The sequence below is a fragment of the Balaenoptera physalus genome (genome assembly GCF_965194825.1).
Source record: "Balaenoptera physalus genome assembly, chromosome: 3".
Taxonomy (NCBI): domain Eukaryota; kingdom Metazoa; phylum Chordata; class Mammalia; order Artiodactyla; family Balaenopteridae; genus Balaenoptera; species Balaenoptera physalus.
In genome coordinates this window covers 121,910,740-121,932,519 of record NC_138890.1, presented here as the reverse complement: position 1 = coordinate 121,932,519, position 21,780 = coordinate 121,910,740, and the positions used below count along the sequence as shown (strand labels likewise).

Here is a 21,780-nt window from a genome sequence, read left to right as displayed (position 1 = left end):
ATCACTTCATACCCACTAGGATGGCTATAATCAAACAAGGAGACAATAGTAAGTGTTGGTGACGATGTGGAGAAACAGAAACCCTCACACATCACTGGTGGTTATAATAAAATGGTGCAGTCACTTTATTTATTTATTTATTTTTTAAAGACTTCTTTTTGATGTGTACCATTTTTTTAAAGTCTTTATTGAATTTGTTACAATATTGCTTCTGTTTTATGTTTTGGTTCTTTGGCCGAGAGGCATGTGGGATCTTAGCTCCCTGACCATGGTTCCGCTACAGCGATCTTTTGAGCCAGCAATTCTACGCCTAAATACATACCCAAGAAAACTGAAAACATATGTCCATACAAAATTTTATACACAAATGTTGGTAACAGAATTATTCATTGTAGCCAAAAAGATGAGACAACCCAAATGTCCATCAACTGATGAATGGATAAGCACAACGTGGTACATCCATGCAATTAAAAGAAATGGGGACCCGAACGAACTTTTTGGCCAATCCAATATATCCCAGTTAAAAAAAGAGATGACAGTATCTTGAATGGGTATTAGTGGAGAAAAATCAAAGTGCATTGATTCAGGATCTGTATGGAAATAGTCAACAGAACTTTCTTACAAATTGGTTATAAAAAGCGAAGGAAAGTGAGGAATCAATCAATGCTAATTCCACATTTGTGGCTTGAGAAACTGGTGCTGGCAGTGCATCAATGTCACTGCTTACTGAGATGGAAAGGCTGTGGGAATAGAGGTGTATGAAATAACACTGACAGTTCGGTTTTGGCTATATTTGATTTGAGATGTACCTAACAGACATTCATGTGGTGAGGGAAAACAGGCAGTTGGATAAAGAAGTCTCAAATTCAGAGCTAGACATCTGAGAACTTCCAGTACAGACATGCCATTTTAAGTCCTAGAGCAGATGAGGTCACCTAGTGAAAGTTTATAGTTAGAGAAGAGAAGGGGGCTATGGGTTGGGCATAAGGAATCACACACAGATATTGGGTAGAGGAGAAAAAGCTGTTAAAGGAGTCTAAAAGGAGCAGCCAAGGAAGAAGGTATAAGACTAGTAGATTAAAACGTGTTACTGAAGGCAGGAGAAAAAAGTCTTTCAAAAGTGTAGTCAAATATATTAAAATGTTGCTGACAGGTAAGAGACATAAAGCAGAGAACTGACCACTGAGTCAGCAATCTGGAGGTAAAATCTCAATACAGGGCTCCCCTGGTGGCACAGTGGTTAAGAATCCACCTGCCAATGCAGGGCACATGGGTTCGAGCCCTGGTCCGGGAAGATCCCACATGCTGTGGAGCAACTAAGCCCACATGCCACAACTACTGAAGCCTGCGTGCCTAGAGCCTGTGCTCCGCAACAAGAGAAGCCACCACAATGGGAAGCCCGCATACCGCAACGAAGAGTAGCCCCCGCTCACTGCAACTAGAGAAAGCCGGCACGCAGCAACGAAGACCCAACACAGCCAAAAATTAATTAATTAATTAATTTTTAAAAAATCTTTAAAAACAAAAAAATCTCAATACAGTAGGAAAGACAGAAGTCTACGTGACAGGCCTGAAGAGAATGTGAGATAAGGGAGTAAAGAGGACAACTAGAGGTAATTTTTGGAAGAAGTTTGTCTATGAAGCGGAGGAGAGAAATGATGTGATCACCAGGGAAGTTAGAAAGAATATAGTTGAAGTAAATGGTCAGTAAATTTTTTTTTTTTTTGGCTGCACAACGGGGCATGGGGGGACCTTAGTTCCCCAACCAGGGATCGAACCTGTGCCCCCTGCAGTGGAAGTTTGGAGTCCTAACCACTGGACTGCCAGGGAAATCCTGAACTAAATTCTTATAGAATGTCTTTATATATAGAAAGATGAACATAAAAACAATACATTTCTTATGAGCACTCATATATACCTGAACACAGAGAAAGAGATTTTGATAGGCTATACGGCAAACTAGTATCAGTGGTGACCTCTGGAGAAGGGTAGACACTGGGCCTGGCTTTTTTTTTTTTTTAATTTTTATTGGAGTACAGTTGATTTACAATGTTGTGTTAGTTTCTGCTCTAGAGCAAAGTGAATCAGGTTATACATATACATATATCCACTCTTTTTTAGATTCTATTCCCATATAGGTCATTACAGAGTACTGAATAAGAGTTCCCTGTGCTATATAGTAAGTTCTTATTAGTTATCTATTTTTTATATAGTAGTGTGCATATGTCAATCTCAGTCTCCCAATTTATGGGCATGCCTTTGGTCACCAACAGGATTTTTGTCTCACCTTTAATTTTTGAAAAATTTACAAGGTTTTACGTTTATCACTTGTAATTAACAAATATATATTTTTAAAGGATACAAAACAATGTAAATGGTATGAGGACAAAACTATATTTAAAAAGTCAGTCATGTAAGACTAAAGAGATATGACAACAAAAGGTAACATGTGGCCCTGGACTGAATTCTAGATTAAAAAAACAACCTTCTTTTGTTGTAAAGGGCATTCATAAGACAACTGGTAAAATTTGAATAAGGACAGTAGATAAGATCATAGTATCAGTATTAATCGATTTAAGTTCCTGATTTGATAACTATATGGTGATTATACAAAAGAATGTTCTTGCTTTCCGGAAATACATAGTGTATTTAAATGCTAGGGGCATCGTATCTGCAACTGATTCTGAATAGCTTCGGGGGGAAAAATATAGATAGATACAGAGAAAGAGAGAGAAAGAGAGAGGAGAGAGAAGGAAAAATGAAATGAATGAGAATGAGAAACCTAAAGGGGTAAAAAGTTGACATTTGGGGAACCTACACATGGAAATTCTTGTACTATTTTTGCAACTTTTCTGTAAGTCTGAAATTATTAAAACAACAACACACTTGTATTTTGTTTTGGTTACCTACCAAAGCTGAACCTTCACATACCATGTGATCCAGCAATTCCACTCCTAGGTATATACCCAAGAGAAATGAAAACGTACATCCACACAAAAAGTTGTACACGAATGTACGTAGCAGCATTATTCATTACAGCCAAAAAGTGGAAACAACCCAAATGGATAAAATGTGGTATACACAACAGAGTATTATTTGGCAATAAAAAATGAAGTACTGATACATGCTACAACACAGATGGATCTAGAAAATATTATGCTGAGTGAAAAAGGATACACACAAAAGATCACATACAGTACGATTCTATTTATTCAAAATGTCCAGAATAGGCAAATCCAAAAGAAGATAAAAAGTAGTTTAGTCATTGCCTACTGCTGGGAGGTTGGGGAAAATGAGGGTTTGTGATTTTCTTGGGGTTGGGGGGTAGATAATGAAATTATTCTAAAATTGATTGTAGGGACTTCCCTGGCGGTCCAGTGGTTAAGACTCTGCACTTCCAATGCAGGGGGCGCAGGTTCAATCCCTAGTCAGGGAACTAAGATCCCACATGCCGTGCAGTGTGACCAAAAACAAATAAAATGAAATGAAACAAAATGAAACGAAACAAAATGAAATTAAATAAAATAAAATCGATTATAGTGATGGCTACATAATTGTGAATAAAAACTAAAACCACTGACCTGTGCACTTTAAATGGGTGACCTGTATACCATGTAAATTGTATCTTAATAAAGCTTAATTATTAAAAATATTTAATAGCCCCAAATTGGAAACAAACCAAATGTCCATCAACGGTTAAAATGAATAAACAGATTATGGTATATGTATACAATGGAATGAAATACAGCTACAACCACACACAACAATGTAGATTAATCTCACAAAGTGCTGAGCAAAATAAGCCAGCCATAAAGGAGTATATGTGTGATTCTATTCACAAAATTAAAAAATTTGATGACATTATAAGTCAGGAAAAGGGTTACCCTTAGGAAAGGCATTGGTAATGACTGGAAGGGGATAAAAGGAAACTTTAGGATTGTGGTCTTTTTCTTGATATTAGCGCTGATTACACAAATGTGGTCACTTTGTGAAAATTCATCAATCTGTAGACTTCTAATATGTGTACTCTTCTGCTTGCATATTTCAATAAAAAGTTTACACTAACAACAACAACCAAACAAAGCCATGAACGTTTGCATAATATGAACCTGAAAACAAGGCAAAATATGGTGCATCTGGGTACTAGAACTATGGATGAATTTTGCCCCCTCTATCTTTCCTGTCTAAAAAGTTTAAAAATAAACATAACTTATGCCAATACTTTACATATAATTATTTTTCAAAATACAGTTGGACTTCTGTATCCACAGATTCCACATCTGCAGATTCAACCAATTGCAGATCAAAAATATTAGAAAAAAGGAATTCCAGAAAGTTCCAAAAAGCAAAACTTTAATTTGCTACACACCAGCAACTACTTACATATCATTTACATTGTATTAGGTATTATAAGTAATCTAAAGATGATTCAAAGTAGACAGGAGGATGTGTGTAGGTTATATGCAAGTAGTATGCCATTTTCTATAAGGGATGTGAGCATCCCTGAATTTTGGTACCTGCAGGGATCCTGGAGCCAATCGCCTGCAGATACCGAGAAACGACTATATTTCATAATTTACAGAAAACATGCAGAGAAATTTGAAGTGCAGAAGGGGGAAACTTAGAAAGTTGTCAGATGACTGGTCTCAAAACACATTACGAACTATTAATTTAGTTTCCATTATCATTTCGGTCATTAAAAGGGGAACTTCATCATATCGTACAAATATATCAGGGTTATACAACAGCTGAAGAGTAGCTTTAAAGTAAGAATATTGGTGGAGGAATGTACAGATGATATACTTATAAAATAATTACATCTTCAAGTCAGTTGTTTAGTTTCTTCTATATATTAGTTAACTAAAAATTCAAGTATCACATCATAATCTTAGCATGCCATATTAGTTTCATTTTTAAAAAACTTTAAAATTTCCTGCTAAATTACAATAGAACATGTCTGCAACAGATGGATGCATAAAACGAGAAGTTTGGAGCCTCAGTCCCTAAGGTCCAGTTTGGCATTTATCACACCAGACTTTCACTGTGCACAAAAATAACCTATTTTTTGGTCTTTCTTTTCCTTTTTTTTGGGGGGGGGGGCGCTGGGGGAGTGGGGGGTATTAGCCTTTCTTTTTCCATCTCCTACAACCCATTTTATTTCAAATCAAAACAGAAAGACTAATGAGATTGGAAAATAATTTAGAAAAAGTTTCATTAAATTAGAAAATGTACACATTCGTCCCTTGATAGCCATGGGGGATGAGTTCCAGGATACACCCCCATCCCGCCCTGCCACTGAACACCAAAATCTGCGGATGCTCCAGTCCCTTATATAAAATGGCACAGTACTTGCATGTAACCTATGCACATCCTCTCATATACTTTAAATCACCTCTAGGTTACTTATAATATCTAATACTATGTAAATAGTTGTCAGCATGCAGTAAATTCAAGTTTTGCTTTTTTGGAACTTTCTGGAATTTTTTTTCTTCGAACATTCACAGTTGGTTGAATGCATGGGTGCAGAACCCATGGATACAGAGGGCCAACTGTAATAAAAATAACCTAATAATATGAAAGATTTTTAAATGCACTACAACTGTACTTAGTGGGGACAATACAAGAGTAATTTTAGCCTTAGATAGCTGTATTGTTTAAAACTGTAAGGTACAGACATACCTTGTTTTATTGTACTTTGCAGATACTGTATTCTGCACAAATTGAAGGCTGGGGCAACCCTGTGTTGTCAGATAGTAGCTAGCTTTTCTCAGCAATAAAATATTTTAAAATTAAGGTATGTACACTGTTTTTAAGACATAATGCTATTACATACGTACTAGAATACAGTATAGTGTAAACATAACGTTTATATGTACTAGGAAACCAAATAATTCATGACTTGCTTAATTGTGACACTCACTTCATTGCAGTGGTCTGGAACTGAACCTGCCTATAGTTTTCAACTCTTAGGATATACCTAACATAAGAAACCACTTTTTAGTCACAAACGAAACAAAGTCACAAAACCACAAAGTGACTGTCAGGAAAGATGCTGAGTGATCACTTACCATATAGTAACCAGTATGATAACCACTCATGTACCAAGAGATTAACATACTTCCCAAAGCATCAGCATCATCCAGAGAATCTGGACATATGGGAGGTGGTGGGGGAATTATCTGGAAAGAGAAAGATATACTTTAAAATCAGTAGACAAAAACATAAGGTCTGGAAACCTATTTTATGTACAGAATGCTGGATGTTAGTTGTATCTTTTCCTACATTCCATCTCCTAGTTAAAATTTTTTTAAAAATCTGGGATTTGGAGAAAGCCAACCAGTAACAACAAGAGACCAATAAAATTAAATTGAACAAGAATCAAAAGGCAACAGGTCACATAAAATATTTAAACATTTTGCTTTCATTAGACCTATTTTTCTGTGCCATTATGAAGCTATAGGTAAAAACCAAGGATAAATACTTCTATGGTTTTCCTCAAAAAACACCCACACAGCGTTTCAAGTAAAAGTTCTGGCTAGAACATCTGCACTGCCCCCACCCCAACACAGTCTGCCAAAAAGTGTCTTTGTATTTTGCCTATTATTGATATCTAAAAGTTTGCCATTAGATATCTGGACAGTCTACGTGATCAGACCATGCCTGGAAGGGTAAAACATTAATCTTAAGGTACGGTGTAATTAAATCCTTTTGGATAGGCGCTATCTCCCTTAGAATGAGATACTGCTGCCAGGAAGGAAGGATGAATAATATAGGCTATAAGAGGACTGAGTCTGGGTAGCAGAAGGTCATTAAAAACAAAAACCCTGGGACTTCCCTGGTGGCACAGTGGTTAAGAATCCGCCTGCCAATGCAGGGGACACGGGTTCAAGCCCTGGTCGGGGAAGATCCCACATGCCACGGAGCAACTAAGCCCGTGTGCCACAACTGCTGAGCCTGCGCTCTAAAGCCCGCGAGCCATAACTACTGAGCCCACGTGCCTAGAGCCCATGCTCCGCAACAAGAGAAGCCACCGCAAAGAGAAACCCGGGCACCGCAAGGAACAGCAGCCACTGCTCGCCACAGCTAGAGAAAATCCGCGCACAGCAACGAAGACCCAACGCAGCCAAAAATAAGTTTTAAAAAACCCAAAAAACAAAAACAAAACCCTGAAGTTTAGTCCAAATTTTTACCCATCAGAACTTGGCTGTGACATTTCCGAACTACCTATGTTCTGCTAAATCCCAAACTGTGTAAGAAAGCAAAGTTTAATCTGAATTCTTTTGCACTTACTGGTGGTCCAGAAGGAAATGGAGGCGGCCAGCATGACGGGAAGGGTGGTGGTGGCGGCGGGCCACTGAATTTTAGACCTGGCTGTAAAGAACATTTCAAAGAAAGACCAATTTAACAGTTTCAATATGTAAAGAGCAAAAAAGAATTCAATGTCAAAAGAATCGAAATAATTGCCCAGAATAATATCTATATTATTCATATCAAAAAGGTTAAATAGAATTTCACGTACCAAATGCTGAAGTCATACAGACTCATAAATATAGATTTTTCTCGTTTCCTTTCTATGTAGACATTCAGACAGTAAAGCCAAAGTAAGAAAAATTTAAAATTACCTAATAAATCAGAGACCGTATACTCAGCAAGACATTTCCATCATAAAAGACCATATCTCCCGCAATTTCATTAACTAAATTGCATAATCTATTGGACGTCCTTTCAATTACATATGCTAATTTAGAGCATATATTATAAAAATTAGTGTCTCTCACTTAACAAGAGAAATCAGCCCCCTGAGACCAATGAAGCATGTTCGTTATGTATATAAATTAAGAGGTCTGACCATTCTGAAAAATGTAATAGAATATAAACCTCAACAAGGAAGCTCTCAACAGGGAATTCTAAGGAAAAGTTTTAATGTCATGCTTGATTTTAAAAATCTTTATTATTATCACTGCCTGAAGAAATCAATGCTTTATACAAAACTACTGGACAGGGACTTGGATTCCATGATATAACCCAAACTAAAAATCCTTTTTGTTTAAGTTGATTTGCTACTGATAACCAAAAGAACCATGAATAAAAACAGTATTTACATTTTGCTCTACGAAACAGTCTGGGAGCTTCTTTGGATTTCACCTGTATCAGATGTAAATATTGTGTTCTCTTCCAATTTTTATATACCTTATACAAGTGACACAGGGAACTACAGCACAACATCCAGCTGATGATAAAATATTATACTTTCAAACTTAAGTTTGCTAAACTATTTTTTTTAATTAATTTTTATTGGAGTATAGTTGCTTTACAATGTTATGTTAGTTTCTGCTGTACAGCAAAGTGAATCAGTTATACATGTACATATATCCTCTCTTTTTTCAATTTCCTTCCCATTTAGGTCACCACAGAGCATTGAGTAGAGTTCCCTGTGCTATACAGTAGGTTCTTATTAGTTATCTATTTTACACATAGTACAGTATATATGTCAATCTCCAAAAGTTGGTTATTACTCTAATATACCTAATACTCTATAAAAATTGTTAGGAAAGGCTTTCATTATAAACTATTCTGCATTACTATCTTATTTCCTTTTCAAAGAATTCTCAGGTATGTATTTACAACATCTATGGAAAGCTACGAAAGTTTCATGAGGGAAATCCCTAGCGGTCCAGGTGGCCCGGGTTCAATCCCTGGTCCGGGAACTAAGATCCTGCAAGCTGCAGGGCGCAGCCAAAAAAAAAAGTTTCGTGAGAAAAGCTACAATTCACTTAATGGAGGGGCTGAATGTTCCAATACTATATTAACTATTCCCTGGAAAACCTTTTCTGGGTAGAAGTTTACCTTTCCTGGTCCCAGACCTGATCCTGGCATATGGGGTGGTGGAGGGAGAAAAGAGTTCCATGGAGCAGCTTTTGACTTGATGCTATTTGGTTTATTTACAGGAGACCTGGAGGAGTTCTCGCTTTCATCTGTTGAAATTTGACTTTCATTTTCATTCTTTTAAGAGAAAGAAATACATGTATTTTTGTTATAAAGGCATCATTAAGAAAAATATAATGCTTCAGTGGACCAAACTGACAACCAGTTTTACTGCTTAATTTCTCATCTAGTTTCTGCTTCCAAGAATTCCATTTTTTTATCCTTACCTCCCGAGCATTCTGTTCTATATTATTAGCTACTTCAGAGGTTGTGGAAAGTAGATCAGACAGATTTTGCTCCTCTCTATTTCCATATCCAGTGTAAATGACAACACAGGTTTCTCTCTTAAAGTCAATCGAGGCAATGGTAGCTGGGTAAACACAGCCATCTTCTGACCAAATGGCAGCACATTTGTCACCAACTTTCCACTATAAAAGAAACCAAAGATAGACACAGACACACACACACACACATTTCTTTAAAAGAGGGTAAACTATAATCTTGTTTGGGTGGGGTAGGGTTGGGGGTGGAGGGGATAGTCTCCAGTTAACTGTTCTGGGAGGCAGAATGTTATAGTGAGAAAACTTGGGGCCAAAACCACAGAAATCTGAATTCTAATATAAATATAACATGACATAGTCCTGCCGTTTATATAATCATGGACCAGTTTCTTAATCTCCTTGAGTCTTATTTTCCTCATCTGTTAAGTGGGTGTAGTATAATCTGCCTCACATATTTGTTGTGAAGAACAGAAAGGAGGGGAAACATGTAAAGTGTCCAGTACGCTAGCCCAGCACATAGCACGTGCTTATCAAACATCAGCTCTCTTCCCCCTTGGTAATGATGAAACTAAAGCAACTAATGAGACACCAAAATAATTAGCCTCTATGTGGACTGTTTTAAATAGCAGAAATGACTCTACCCAGAATATCTGGTCCCCAGGTATTAACAGTTTTAGGATTTTTGAAGGAAAAAAAAGGGTACCTCTCAGTTTTAGAAAAGTCAAACACTGCCAATTCAGTTTAAGCCTTCAGGTACTTCTTCCAAGTTGCACTGCCTTCCTCCCCTCTTCCCCCAACATAAACACTGTCCTGAATTTAGTATTTATCATTTCCTCCTAATTCTTTATATTAACATGCATGTTCCTAAACAATAGAAAGTTTAACAGGTGCTTTAGAAATTTTATGATTATATGTCAATAGAAAACACTGTCCTAATAATTTAAAGGTATTTTATACTATTTAATAAGGACAGTAACAAGAAATTCTCTGAAGTGAAATCTCAAGGTTTTAAAATAACCTGCTTCAAGGGAGTTGTGGTATTCTTTCTTTGGCTTTTATTCTTCTTAGCAGGTTTTCTTTTAGGTGTGCCTTTTGGTTTTTCTGAAACTTCGGAAATGTCACCGTTCTTTAGAGCGTGCTATGAAAACATGAATAGAAACGTACATGTTACAGGGTGATATATTGGAAAAGTCACAATATAACTCAGTCACTATAAACTGGTCTCCAGGCCCCACCGTCTCAGATAGCTTCTATTTCCTCTTTTCACTATCCCACATGCTACAGAAACTGCTCTTGAAGGTACCATATATCTGATAATCAGCTCTAAGGACCCTTTTAAGCAAGTCTCCTCACTCTCAACCTTTCCATAACATTAGACTCTGTCAATCATTTTTCTTTTTGATAGTCACAACATTTTTGATGACATAGCAATGTTGGGCCCTAATGCTTTTATTACTTCTCTGATCAAGTCTAAAACTTGGGCACTCCCAACAAGAACTGGCCATCCTTCTTTACCAGCTTATGATCATCTATTCCTATTACTTCAATTATACTTTCTATGCAAACAAACTTCCAAAGCTATTATCCAGCTCTGACTTTTCTCCTTAGTTTAACATTTCCAATTACCAATTTCATATCTTCACATTTACCTCAAATGCAACACAATTAAAAGTAAACTATCTCTTGCCCAAATCAGTTCTTTTTCTCTGCTCAGTCTACTTCCCCATGCAATATCACCAACCCCGTCCCACATCGAGCCCCATTTTAATCTGCGTTTTATAGAACTCTCTTGGTAACTCTGCATTAGTGTTATTTCTAGTCTAAATGTATGTTGGAAAGCATGTTATTGACAAATTTAGAGTTCAGCTTCAAGGAGGACATACAGATCTGACCTTTACCTCATGCTACAGGAGTGACTAGGGGTGGAAGTGGACTCCATGCTTGGTGCTCTGTATGAGTGTATGCTCTGTGCCTGGACTACTGATGGCCCATGTATGATGATCAATAAGACTAAGCACCTTAGTGGGGAAAATGATGATATTGGACAACTGTGTAAATGTCTTGTTTGAGGCACAAAAAAATAGACTTCGCCCTGCAAAAGAAATGTATATTCCTTGACATTCATCACCATCAGGAACACTTGGCTTGATACCTCATGGGATCTGGGGAGGATTACATTAATTTAATGTATGTAAAGCACGTGGAACAGTGCCTAGAACACTGTAAACACTCTGCAAGTATTCATTACTGCACTAGGCTATTTATCCTCAATATTATCTCAATAAAGGCTTGTTAAATGTTTCAAAAGTATAATTCAGATTGTCCTTCCACTAATCTGAATTAGAAGACCATGATAGTTTGATACAGTCTAAACACATTAAAAATTATAAACGTTTAAAACTCTGCTTAAATTGCCTCTGTTAAAGGGATGACATATAGACTGGTTACCAACTTCTAAAGGAAGATAACTAATTTATCTAACCTGTTATCTTTTAATCTTCAAAATTAGACTGAGTAATATATACTTTAACATTTTACTGTAAGTATGCTATCATTTTTTTCCCCGAATGAGTACACATGAGGAAATAAGGAAAAGAATAAATAAGCATTTCATACCTTAAATGAAGCCACAGCTTTATCATAAGCTTTTATCAATGCTGTATCATCCCAAATGTCAGAATCATCACTCTGGGAAGGGTAAAGAATAAAAACAATTCATGTTTGGTTGGATTTCATCAAAAATGTGTGTTAGTAACAAGTAATAAGAGCTATCTTAATTCAGACATAATGAAATTACATTAAAAATGGGTATTTTAAATCCTAAATAAACCACAAGAAGCCTACCTGCTTAGAGATTATGGGACATTACCCCCAAAGCTAGATATATGTAAATGTTCTAAGAGTGCCATGAAGTAAACAGTCCACAATTTAATTCCTATCCACCAACCATAAGTGGATCTGCTCAAGGGTAATCCACGTTTCAGTCTTTTCTAAGAGCAGATAAAGGGTTTAGTTTGGCAGAATGGGAAAACAACCGGCCACCAGGGATTTAAGACATACTGTCACACAAAAGAATAATATAAAATAAATATGATAAAATATTAAAACATGAAGTACAAACAAATGTTTTAATTCAAAAGTGGGAAGGAGAGGCTGAGAAACACTCTTGCCATAAACCCCTCTCCCGGTGTGGAGACCCACAGTCAGGAGTGAACTCACAACCTGGAGCTTTTCCCTGAGGAGCAACGGGTCTGAACTCCAAACTGGGCGCCCTAGGTTTTAAGACCAGCACCTGAGAGATGAGTTCCCAAAACATCTAACTTTAAAAACCAAGGGGATTCACGTCTGCGAAACCCACAAGGGAACAGTAACTGAAAGGGTTCCCATGCTTGGAATCACCTCTCCCCTCCAACGACCCAGCGCAGAAGCAGCTGATTGAGAGGCGCCCAGACTTTCTGTCAGAGGCTCATTTGCTTATCTTAAAGTGCTGACCTGCAGAGTAGGCATTTAATTTAACATACATCTAGGGACCTGCTGGGACACTAAGGACAGAGGCTAGCAGCACCATCTTTATGCTATCTGCCTCACTCCAGCCAGCAAGGGCCATCTTTGCCCTCTGCTGCTCTCCACAGCAGCAGTGAATCCTAGAGGGGAGCTTTTATGCACATCTGATGTCCCAGTTTTTATGTCTGGTGTCCTGGTTTTTACAGCTGCAGCCCAGGGTGGGGCTTACTGTGTTCTTGGGTCCCGTGGGACTGTTAACAATCAAAGAGAGTCCCAGTTTTTATGTCTGGTGTCTTGGTTTTTACAGCTGCAGCCCAGGGTGGGGCTTACTGTGTTCTTGGGTCCCATGGGGCTGTAACAATCAAAGAGACAGTCCTTGGCGGGCTACCACCCCCAGGAAACTGCACAGACAGCAGACTGAAACACACCCCATTCTTTCTGTGAAAAAGGCCTATTTGCTTGTAAAGGAAATTAGTCTTGAGGAGGAGGCTTCTAGTTTGGTGCATAGCTAGGGATCTACAGAGATGCTCAGAGGTTTCTGTATGCAACATCTGCACTCTCTCTCTCTGCCTGGCTCAAGCTCACTGCATCTCCCAGAAAGGAGCTTAATGTAAAATGTGACATCAAAGACAAAATGTGAAGGGGAGTAAAAATGTAGACCTTTAGAATGAGTTCAAATTTAACTTATTATCAACTTAAAATAGATGGTAATAAATGTAAGTTTTTATATGTAAGACTCATGGTAACCACAAGGCAAAAATCTATAGGAAATACACAAAAGATAAAGAGAAAAATATCTAAGCATACCATTAGAGAAAATGATCAAACCACAAATGAAGAGAGGAAAGAAGGAAACAGAAGAACTACAAAACCTCCAGAAGAAATTTAACAAAATGGCAATAAGTACATACCTATCAATAATTACTTAAAATGTAAATGGACTAAATTTAAATTCTCCAATCAAAAGACACAGACTGGTTGAATGGATAAAAAAACAAAACTCACCTATATGCTGCCTACAGGAGACTCACTTCAGATGTAAGAACACACACAGACTCAAAGTGAAGAGATGAAAAAGATGTTCCATGCAAATGGAAATGAAAAGAAGGCTGGGGTAGCAATACTCGTAAGACAAGTAGACTTTAAAACAAAGACTGAAATAAAAGGTAAAGAAGAGCACTACATAATAATAAAGGTGTCAATCCATGAAAAGGATACAACATTCAGCAATATTTATGCACCCAACACAGGCGCCCCTAAATATATAAAGCAAATATTAACAGACCTAAAGGGAGAGACAGACAATACAATAATGGCAGGGAACTTTAACACCCCAGCAACGGATATATCATTCAGATAAAAAATCAATAAGGAACCATCTGCCTTGAAAGATATGTCAATCAGATTAACTTAATGGATATATACAGAGCAACAGAAATACACATTCTTCTCAAGTGCGAAAGAACATTCTCCAGGATAGATCATATGTCAGGACACAAGTCTTAATAAATTTAAGAAAATGGAAATCATATCAAGCATTTGTCTGACCACAGTGTATGAAAGCAGAAACCAATTATAAGAAAAAAACTGGAAAATTCACAAATACGTGGAGATTAAACAACATGCTACTGAACAACCAATAGGTTAAAGAAGGAATCAAAAGAGAAATAAAAAAATACCTTGATACAAATGAAAATAGAAACATAACGTACCAAACTTAGCAAAAGTAGTTCTAAGCAGCAAGTTCATAGTGATAAATGCCAATATCAAGAAACAAGAGGACTTCCCTGGAGGCACAGTGGTTAAGAATCCGCCTTCCAACGGGTTCGAGCCCTGGTCCGGGAAGATCCCACATGCCGCGGAGCAACTAAGCCCGTGCACCACAACTACTGAGCCTGTGCTCTGGAGCCCTCGAGCTACCAAATACTGAGCCCATGTGCCACAACTACTGAAGCCCGTGCGCCTAGAGCCCGTGCTCCACAAAAAGAGAAGCCACCGCAATGAGAAGGCTGCGCACAACGAAGAGTAGCCCCCGCTCGTCGCAGCTAGAGAAAGTCTGCGTGCAGCAACGAAGACCCAACACAGCCAAAAAGAAAGAAAGAAAGAAGAAAAAATCTCAAACAACCTAAGTTTCACCTAAGTATTAGAAAAAGAGGAACCCAATGAAACTCAAAGTTGGTAAAAGGAAGGAATTAACAAAGATCAGAGTGAAAATAAATGAAACAGAAACTAAAAGATAACAGAAAAGATCAATGAAACTAACAGTACGTTCTTTAAAAAGATAAAATTGACAAACCTCTAGATGGACTCACAAAGAAAAAAACATAGGACTCAAATAAATATAATCGGAAATGGAAGTGGAGACATTACAACTGATACCACAGAAATACAAAGGATCTTAAGTAACTACAGTCATCCCTCAATATCCGCAGGGTACTGGTTCCGGGACCCACCATGGATACCAAAATTGATGCTTGCTCAAGTCCTTTATATAAAATGGCATAGTATTTACGTACAATCCTTCATACTTTATTGTTAGTAATACCTAATATAACATAAATGCTATGTAAATAGTTGCTGGCATACAGCAAATTCAACTTATGTTTTTTGGAACTTTCTGGAAATTTTTTTTTACCCAAATATGATTGATCTGAAGTCGGTTGAATGTTCAAATGTGTAACCTTAGGATATGACTGTACTATGAACAATTATATGCCAACAAATCTGACAACCTAGAAGAAATGGACAAAATTCAAAGAAACATACACCCTACCAAGAGTGAATCAAGAAGAAACAGAAAATCTCAATAGACCAATTACTAGTAAGAAGATTGTTAGAGGCCTTTGATTATTAATTGAAACAAAAGTTCAAGACCAGATAGCTTCACAGGTCAATTCTTTCAAACATTCAAATAAGAATTAATACTAATCCTTCTCAAACTTTTCCAAAAAAAATAGAAGAGGAAGGAACACTTCCAAACTCATTTCATGAGGCCAACATTACCCTAATATCAAAACCAAACAAGGACACCACAAAAAAAGAAAACTACAGGCCAACATCCCTGATTAACACAGATGTAAAAATCCTCAACAAAATATTAGCAATCCGAATTCAACAACACATTTAAAAGAATCTTATACCATGATCAAGTGGGATTTATCACAGGGATGCAAGGACGGTTCAACATTCACAAATTAATCTATGTGATACATCACATTGACAAAAAGAAGGATGAAAATCATATGATCATCTCAATAGATGCAGAAAAAGCATTTGACAAAATTCAACATCCATTTATGATAAAAACTCTCAACAAAGTGGGTACAGAGGGAACATACCTCAACATCATAAAGACTATATACATGACAAACTCACAGCTAACATCATCCTAAATGATGAAAAGCTGAAAGCTTCTCCTCTAACATCAGGCACAAGACAAGGATGTCCACTCTTACCACTTTTATTCGACAAAGCATTAGAAATCCTAGCCAGAGCAATTAGGCAAGAGAAATAAATAAAAGGCATCCAACTTGTAAAGGAAGAAATAAAAATGTCATTATTTGCAGATAACGTGATATTATACATAGAAAGTCTTAAAGACCCCACCAAAACACTGTTAGAATAAACAAATTTGTAAAGTTGCAGGACACAAAATCAATACATAAAAACGTGTTGAATTTCTATACCATGAAAACAAACTATCAGAAAGAGAAATTAATACAACCCCATTTACAACTGCATCAAAAAGAATAAAATACCTAGGAATAAACCTAACCAAGGAAAAGAAAGACTTGTACACTGATAACTATGAGATATTATTAAAGTAACTGAATAAAATAGAAATAAATGGAAGGATATTCTGTACTCATGGATTAGAAATATTAATATTGTTAAAATGTCCATACTACCTAAAGCAACCTACAGATTCAATGCAACCCCTAGCAAAATCCCAAAATTTGTATGGAACCACAAAAGACCCCAAATAGCCAAAGCAATCTTGAGAAAGAACAACAAAGCTGGAGGCACCATGCTCCCTGATTTCAAACTATATTACAAAGCCACAGTAATCAAAACAGTATGGTACTGGTATAAAGACAGACAAATCAGTCGTACAGAATAGAGTGCCCAGAAATAAAGCCACACATATATGGTCAATTAATATATGACAAAAGAGCCAAGAATATATAATGGGGAAAAGACAGTCTCTTCAATAAATGATGCAAAAAAAAACCTGGAGAGCCACATGCAAAAGAATGAAACTGGACCATTGTCTTATACCACATATAAGAATTAACTCAAAATGCTACTGTAAAGGACAGGAAACTATTCAATATCCTGTGATAAAACATAATGGAAAAGAATATGAAAAAGAATGTATATATATATGTATAACTGAATCACTTTGTTGTACAGTATAAATTAACATTGTAAACCAATTATATTTCAATAAAATAAATTTTTAAAAAAAGAATTAACTAAAAATGGATTAAAAACTTAAATGTAAGGCCTAAAATCATAAAACTCCTAGAAGAAAACATAGGCGGTAAGCTCCTCAATATCAGTCTTGGCAATGATGTTTTTGGATTTGACACCAAAGCAAAAGCAACAGAAGCAAAAACTAACAAGTGGGAATACACCAAACTTAAAAGCTTCTGCATAGCAAAAAAAAAAAAAAAAAAAAAAAAAATCAACAAAATGAAAAGGCAACCAACTCAATGGGAGAAAATATTTGCAAATCACTTATCTGATAAGGGGTTAATATCCAAGATATGTAAAGAACTCATGCAACTCAAGAGCAAAACCCCAAACAATTCAACTAAAAATAGGCAAAAGGGACTTCCCTGGTGACACAGTGGTTAAGAATCTGCCTGCCGATGCTAGGGACACGGTTCAATCCCTGGTCCGGAAGATTCCACATGCTGTGGAGCAACTAAGCCTGTGCACCACAACTACTGAGCCCATGCACCATAACTACTGAAGTCCACGTGCCACAAATACTGAAGACCGTGCATCTAGAGCCCGTGCTCCGCAACAAGAGAAACCACCAGAATGAGAAGCACGTGCACCACAACGAACAGTAGCCCCTGCTCGCCACAACTAGAGAAAGCCCACGTGCAGCAAAGAAGACCCAACACAGCCAAAAATAAACAAAATAAAATAAATTTATTAAAAAAAAAGGGCAGAAGATCTGAATAGACATTTTTCCAAAGAAGACATACAGACGGCTAACAGGTAAGTGAAAAGATGCTCAACATCACCAATCATTAGGGAAATGCAAATTAAAACCACAGTGATATATCACCTCACACCTGTTAGAATGGCTATTATCAAAAAGACAATAACTGGGCTTCCCTGGTGGCGCAGTGGTTAAGAATCCGCCTGCCAATGCAGGGGACACGGGTTTGAGCCCTGGTCTGGGAAGATCCAACATGCCGCGGAGCAGCTAAGCCCATGTGCCACAACTACTGAGCCTGTGCTCTAGAGCCCACGAGTCACAGCTACTGAGCCTGTGTGCCACAACTACTGAAGCCCACGTGCCTAGAGCCTGAGCTCTGCAACAAGAGAGGCCACGCAATGAGAAGCCTGCACACCACAGCGAAACAGTAGCCCCCGCTCGCCGCAACTGGAGAAAACCCTCGCACAGCAACGAAGATCCAACGCAGCCAAAAATAAATAAATAAATTTACTAAAAAAAAAAGAAGAAAAAAAGACAATAACAAGTGTTGATGAGGATGTAGAGAAAAGGGACACTAGTACACTGTTGGTAGGAATGTAAACTGGTGCAGCCACTATGGAAAATAGTATGAACGTTCCCCAAAAAATTAAAAATTTTACAACAGACAAGATATGGAAACAACCTAAGTGTCCAACAATGGGTGAATGGATAAAGAAAATGTATACAGGGACTTCCCTGGTCGTCCAGTGGTAAAGAATCTGCCTTACAATGCAGGGGACGTGCGTTCAATCCCTGGTCAGGGAACTAAGATCCCACATGCCGGGGCAACTAAGCCCATGCGCCACAACTAGAGAAGAGAAACCCGCATGCCACAACTAGAGAGAAGCCTGTGTGCTGCAACAAAAGATGCTGCATGCCTCAACGAAGATCCTGCGTGCCACAACTAAGACCCTACACAGCTGAAAATAAATTAAATAAATAAATAAATAATAAATAAATCTTTAAAAAAGAAAATGTACACAGGTTTCCCCCACTATATGAAAGTAGTGTTCCTATGAAAGCTTTTGTAAATGGAAATGGAGTAAAGCAAAGAATCAATTATGTTAGAACACAACTTGCTAATGGATAAACAAAATAAATCAGGATAAAGTACAGATGCTCACAGGCACAGTTCAAAGCTATGGTGGCTTGATGCTGAGATGTTGAGTGTAGCTCCTGGGGAAGGAGCTTGGTGGTGCCACTCTCACTGCTTGGGTTGCCTGCTGCCTCTATAATGGCTTGCTGCAAAACAAAACACTGAATGTTATTTTTGCTTTTCACCTTTTTTTTTTTTTTTTTTTCCCATAAAAGCAAAAATCCTCTTTGGATTTCAGTTAGTGAAAATAGTTACTAATGTAGGTCTTTTATAAAAGTGAGGTGGTATAAAGCAAACTTTTAAAAAGCAGGGGATAACTGTTCATATACAATAGAATATTATTCAGCCATAAAAAAGAAATCTTGTCATTTGAGACAACATGAATGGATCTTGAGGTCATTACACTAAGTGAAGTAAGTAAGACAGAGAGACGAATACCATGTGATCTTACTTATTTGTGGAATTTAAAAACAAAAAACAGAACAAACAAAAAAAACCCAACCTCATAAATACAAAGAAAAGATTGGTGGTTTCCAGAGGTGGAGGTGGAGGGGATGGGGGAGGGGACTGAAACAGGCAAAGGGGGTCAAAAAGTACCAACTTCCAGTTATCAAGTAAATAAGTCACGGGGATGTAATGTGCAACACGGTGCCTATAGTTAGTGACACTGTATTGCATATTTGAAAGTTGCAAAGACATAAAATTCTCAACACAAGGAAAAAAATATTATAACTATGTATGGTGGCAGATATTAACTAGACTTATTGTGATCATTTTGCAATATGTATAAATAGCAAATCATTATGTCATACAACTAAAATTAATATACTGTTATATGTCAATTATACCTCAATAAAAAAAGGAAAAAAAAAGGGAAAGGAATGTATGGTGGATGATCATGGAGGAATCAGGCTAGGAAATAAAAACTAAAAGGTTCTGGATAGATAGAAAAGAAAATAGAAAGCACTCCAAGGACAACCATGAGCCAAAAGAGCATGTAAGCAAAAATAAACACACTGACTGTATGATTCCACTCATATGAGGCTCCTAGGTAGTCAAATTCACACAAACAAAGTAGAATGGCAGTTACCAGGGGCTGTGGGAGAGCAGGAAATAAGGAACTGTTCAATGGGTAGAGTTTCAGTTTTGCAAGATTAAAAAGTTCTGGAGATCTACTGCACAACAGTGTGAATATACTTAACACTACTGAAGTGTACACTTAAAAGTGGTTAAGATGATAAATTTTATGGGTTTTTTTTTTACCACAATTAAAAATAAAAATAAAACAAATTGTATTTGACAGATCAGTGAAGCAACAAGTCCAACCAGACTCATTCTTACACTATAGAGTAGTTGAAGGTAAGTTTGGATACATAATGTTGGTGATGGGAAGACAGGTTATAAAACACCATCAATTAGTATGTTGGATTTTGTACAATATTAGTCAATCAATGAGCTCTGAAGAAGTTTGCTATAAAACTCATTTAGTTGTAAAGTGAATTTTTGTCATTTTCTTGTTAATCTCCATTATACATAGAGAAATATGTTCTGATATAAAACTGTTAATCTTGCTATATGATAAAAAGTACTTAAAAATCATTAAGTCATTTTGCAGATAAGGAAAGTAATCACAAACAGGTAATTGACTTGTTCAAGGTTATGCTGCCCCTTGGAATGGGAGATGTTTCTTAAAGCAGAAGATATATCAATTCTGCAAATGGAAACGGTACTACTAATAAAGGAAAGTGTACTCCACTGTATCAACAGAAGTGGGCACTCTTAAAAGTAGGATACAAATACATAGGAACCCAAACTCATCACATTACAACTGTTATAAGACATTTCAAAACGAACAGCAAACAAAGACATCCATACAAAGCTATTATGAGAAGAAACATTTTAGGTGATAAAACTTCTCAACTGACAATCACAAACAGAAGAAAATACAATAACCATCTGAAATTAAATTGTCTTAAACTAGCATTCGCAATATGGAAAGAAAACACCTTGAATCAAAATTTCTAAAAACTCAGATGAGAAAAGAAGGCAAAAGGGAAACAGTCAAATGAGGAGTTAAACAAAATCAAGAACGAAATGGAAGAAAAAGTAATACTGACTGCAAGGTACCCAAAGAAGAATACATTTGATTGAAAATCTAATGGGTACCAAGGAAAAGACATGAAAAAAAAAAAAAGAAAAAGAAAATAAGTGAAGTGGGGACTGGCAAAGAATATTTAACATATGTATAAATGGAGTCCCTGAAGAATAAAAGCTAAACAAATAAATAAACAAAAGTCTCTAAAAAGAATTCTCAGAGCCTCTAAGCAAAAAGATCAAGTCATTTACAAAATACAGAAAACTAGTTAGTATTAGACTTCCTCATAGAAATTTATGGGAAAAAAGTATGAGCCAAGGATTTTATATACACCCTAGCTGTCCTTCAAGACTAAGTTGTTGTGTTTTTATTTTTTTTTTTGGCTGCACTGCACGGCTTGTGGGATCTCAGTTGCCCAACCAGGGATTGAACCCGGGCCCTTGGCAGTGAGAGGGTGGAGTCCTACCCACTGGACTGCCAGGGAATTCCCAAAAAGATACTTGTTAAGAGAATGAAAAAATGAATGAACTCACAAACTGGTAGAAAATATTTGCAAATTACCTATCTGATAAAGGTTTTGTATCTAGCATACACAAAAAAACTCTCAAATCTCAACAAAAAATAAAATAATTCAATTTAAAAATGGGCAAAAGATTTGAACAGA

At 36.9% G+C, this 21,780-nt stretch overlaps 1 protein-coding gene across 8 annotated transcripts in view; it reads right to left on the bottom strand.

Annotated features, from left to right (window-relative positions):
- The window catches only part of LOC309658531 (survival motor neuron protein), a 259,347-nt gene that overhangs the window by 233,181 nt on the left and 4,386 nt on the right, over positions 1 to 21,780 (bottom strand). For 7 of the 8 annotated variants that reach the window (XM_082457354.1, XM_082457352.1, XM_082457353.1 and 4 more), the window contains exons 2-7: positions 11,823 to 11,894; positions 10,225 to 10,344; positions 9,153 to 9,353; positions 8,848 to 9,003; positions 7,291 to 7,371; positions 6,069 to 6,179 (exon numbers count right to left, since the gene is read on the bottom strand). In XM_082457354.1, the coding sequence (XP_082313480.1) occupies positions 6,069 to 6,179; positions 7,291 to 7,371; positions 8,848 to 9,003; positions 9,153 to 9,353; positions 10,225 to 10,344; positions 11,823 to 11,894 (741 nt within the window). The remainder of the gene's footprint in view (positions 1 to 6,068; positions 6,180 to 7,290; positions 7,372 to 8,847; positions 9,004 to 9,152; positions 9,354 to 10,224; positions 10,345 to 11,822; positions 11,895 to 21,780) is intronic. The other variant, XM_082457359.1, reaches the window with a different exon arrangement.